The sequence below is a fragment of the Homalodisca vitripennis genome, unplaced genomic scaffold, assembly GCF_021130785.1.
Source record: "Homalodisca vitripennis isolate AUS2020 unplaced genomic scaffold, UT_GWSS_2.1 ScUCBcl_4264;HRSCAF=10338, whole genome shotgun sequence".
Lineage (NCBI taxonomy): Eukaryota > Metazoa > Arthropoda > Insecta > Hemiptera > Cicadellidae > Homalodisca > Homalodisca vitripennis.
In genome coordinates, this window is record NW_025780383.1 from 10043 (window position 1) to 11419 (window position 1377).

Here is a 1377-nt window from a genome sequence, read left to right on the forward strand (position 1 = left end):
GATAGTCCGGTCGAGCCTGTTCCTGTCCGTTCCGATCGTTACAACCTTCTACGTATTGTGTTAATTCATTACTAATATTCATTACTAATATTAATTACTTAATATTGTGTTATTTCGACCAGTTTAGAATTTTATATTAGTTCTTTGTTTAAAGTTATTTTTATATTAGTTTATTATATTTTGTGTTTTAAAACACAATTTCGGACACATGTTCGGTTTGTGCTGCGGCCGTTAATGTGGACGGTGCCGTGGACTCTGTCAAATGTGATCGCTGTGGTGATTATTTCACGCAAAGTGTTGTGGAATGACTTCAGTGAAAAAACTTTCTCGTAGGACATCGTATCGGTGCGGGAGATGTACCGGGGCGTCGTCGTTGAACAGCGATTTGGAGGACAGCTCAGGAGACAACAGTGTTCTGAGGGCGATTAATGAACTGAGAGATAATTTAACAGAGAAGCTCGAGACAAAGCTCAGTGTCATGGATGAAAAGGTTAGTGGCACGTTCAATGCCATTCAACAGAAAATCGCCGATTTGGGCCAATGTTTCGAAAATTCGTTGGCTATAATAAAGGCTGAAAATGTAGCCTTGCGTGAAGAATGTGAGGTCCTGAAAAACAAAGTTGGAACTCTCTCAGGAGAACTGAACTGCGTTAAAGATCAGGTTCTTGACATGCAGCAGTACAGCAGGTTGAATAACCTCGAAATTGTTGGTGTCCCCCTGACCGACCGAGAGAATATTTACTCCGTTCTCAACTCCCTGGCCAACGCTATCGATACGCCTTGGCGTCGAGAGGACGTATCAATCGCTCATCGCCTTCCCAGCAACAGGAAAGATCGTCCACCGAGCATCGTCATCCGTTTCGTGAGCAGATCGATCAGAGCGGACTGGTTGGCAGCAGGTAGAAACAAAAGGAACTTGAGCACCGTGCATCTCAGCTCCAGCTTCCAGCCGGCTCCAGTATTTGTCAACGAGCATCTGACTGCCGACGTTAAGTCACTATTAAGTCAGGCTAAGAAAATGGTCAAGGAAAAACAACTTGCCTATGCCTGGGTTAAAGAAGGTAGGGTCCTTGTAAAAGTAACTGCAGATGGCCGTACCAAGAGAGTGAATAGTCCTGACGACCTGGTGTCATTTATGCGTCCTAAGTGAAGCGTGAAAACAAATTGTAGTGAGCTTGTTTTAATTCCAGATGTGCTGTTGCTAATGCTGATCCCATGCATGTTTGTAATTGTTGTTATTATCAGGCTAAATATATAACAATTTTACTTTGTATGTCACACCCAAATTACTGATTAAACACGAGATTAAATATAGATACCACATAGGATTATTTTATTTTATCTTCACATTGATAATAAAATATTTATTTTTTCATA

The 1377-nt window shown here is 41.5% G+C and overlaps 1 protein-coding gene across 1 annotated transcript; it reads left to right on the plus strand.

Moving 5' to 3' along the window:
• The first annotated feature begins 304 nt into the window (after positions 1-304).
• On the plus strand, positions 305-1150 carry LOC124372877. The gene has a single exon (XM_046831289.1). It carries the CDS (start codon positions 305-307, stop codon positions 1148-1150), a length of 846 nt encoding a protein of 281 aa, XP_046687245.1.
• The last annotated feature ends 227 nt before the right edge of the window (positions 1151-1377 follow it).

Bases quoted from the DNA above. Each gene is read 5' to 3' on its own strand.
- LOC124372877 (XM_046831289.1), top strand. From the start codon at position 305: ATGACTTCAGTGAAAAAACTTTCTCGTAGGACATCGTATCGGTGCGGG.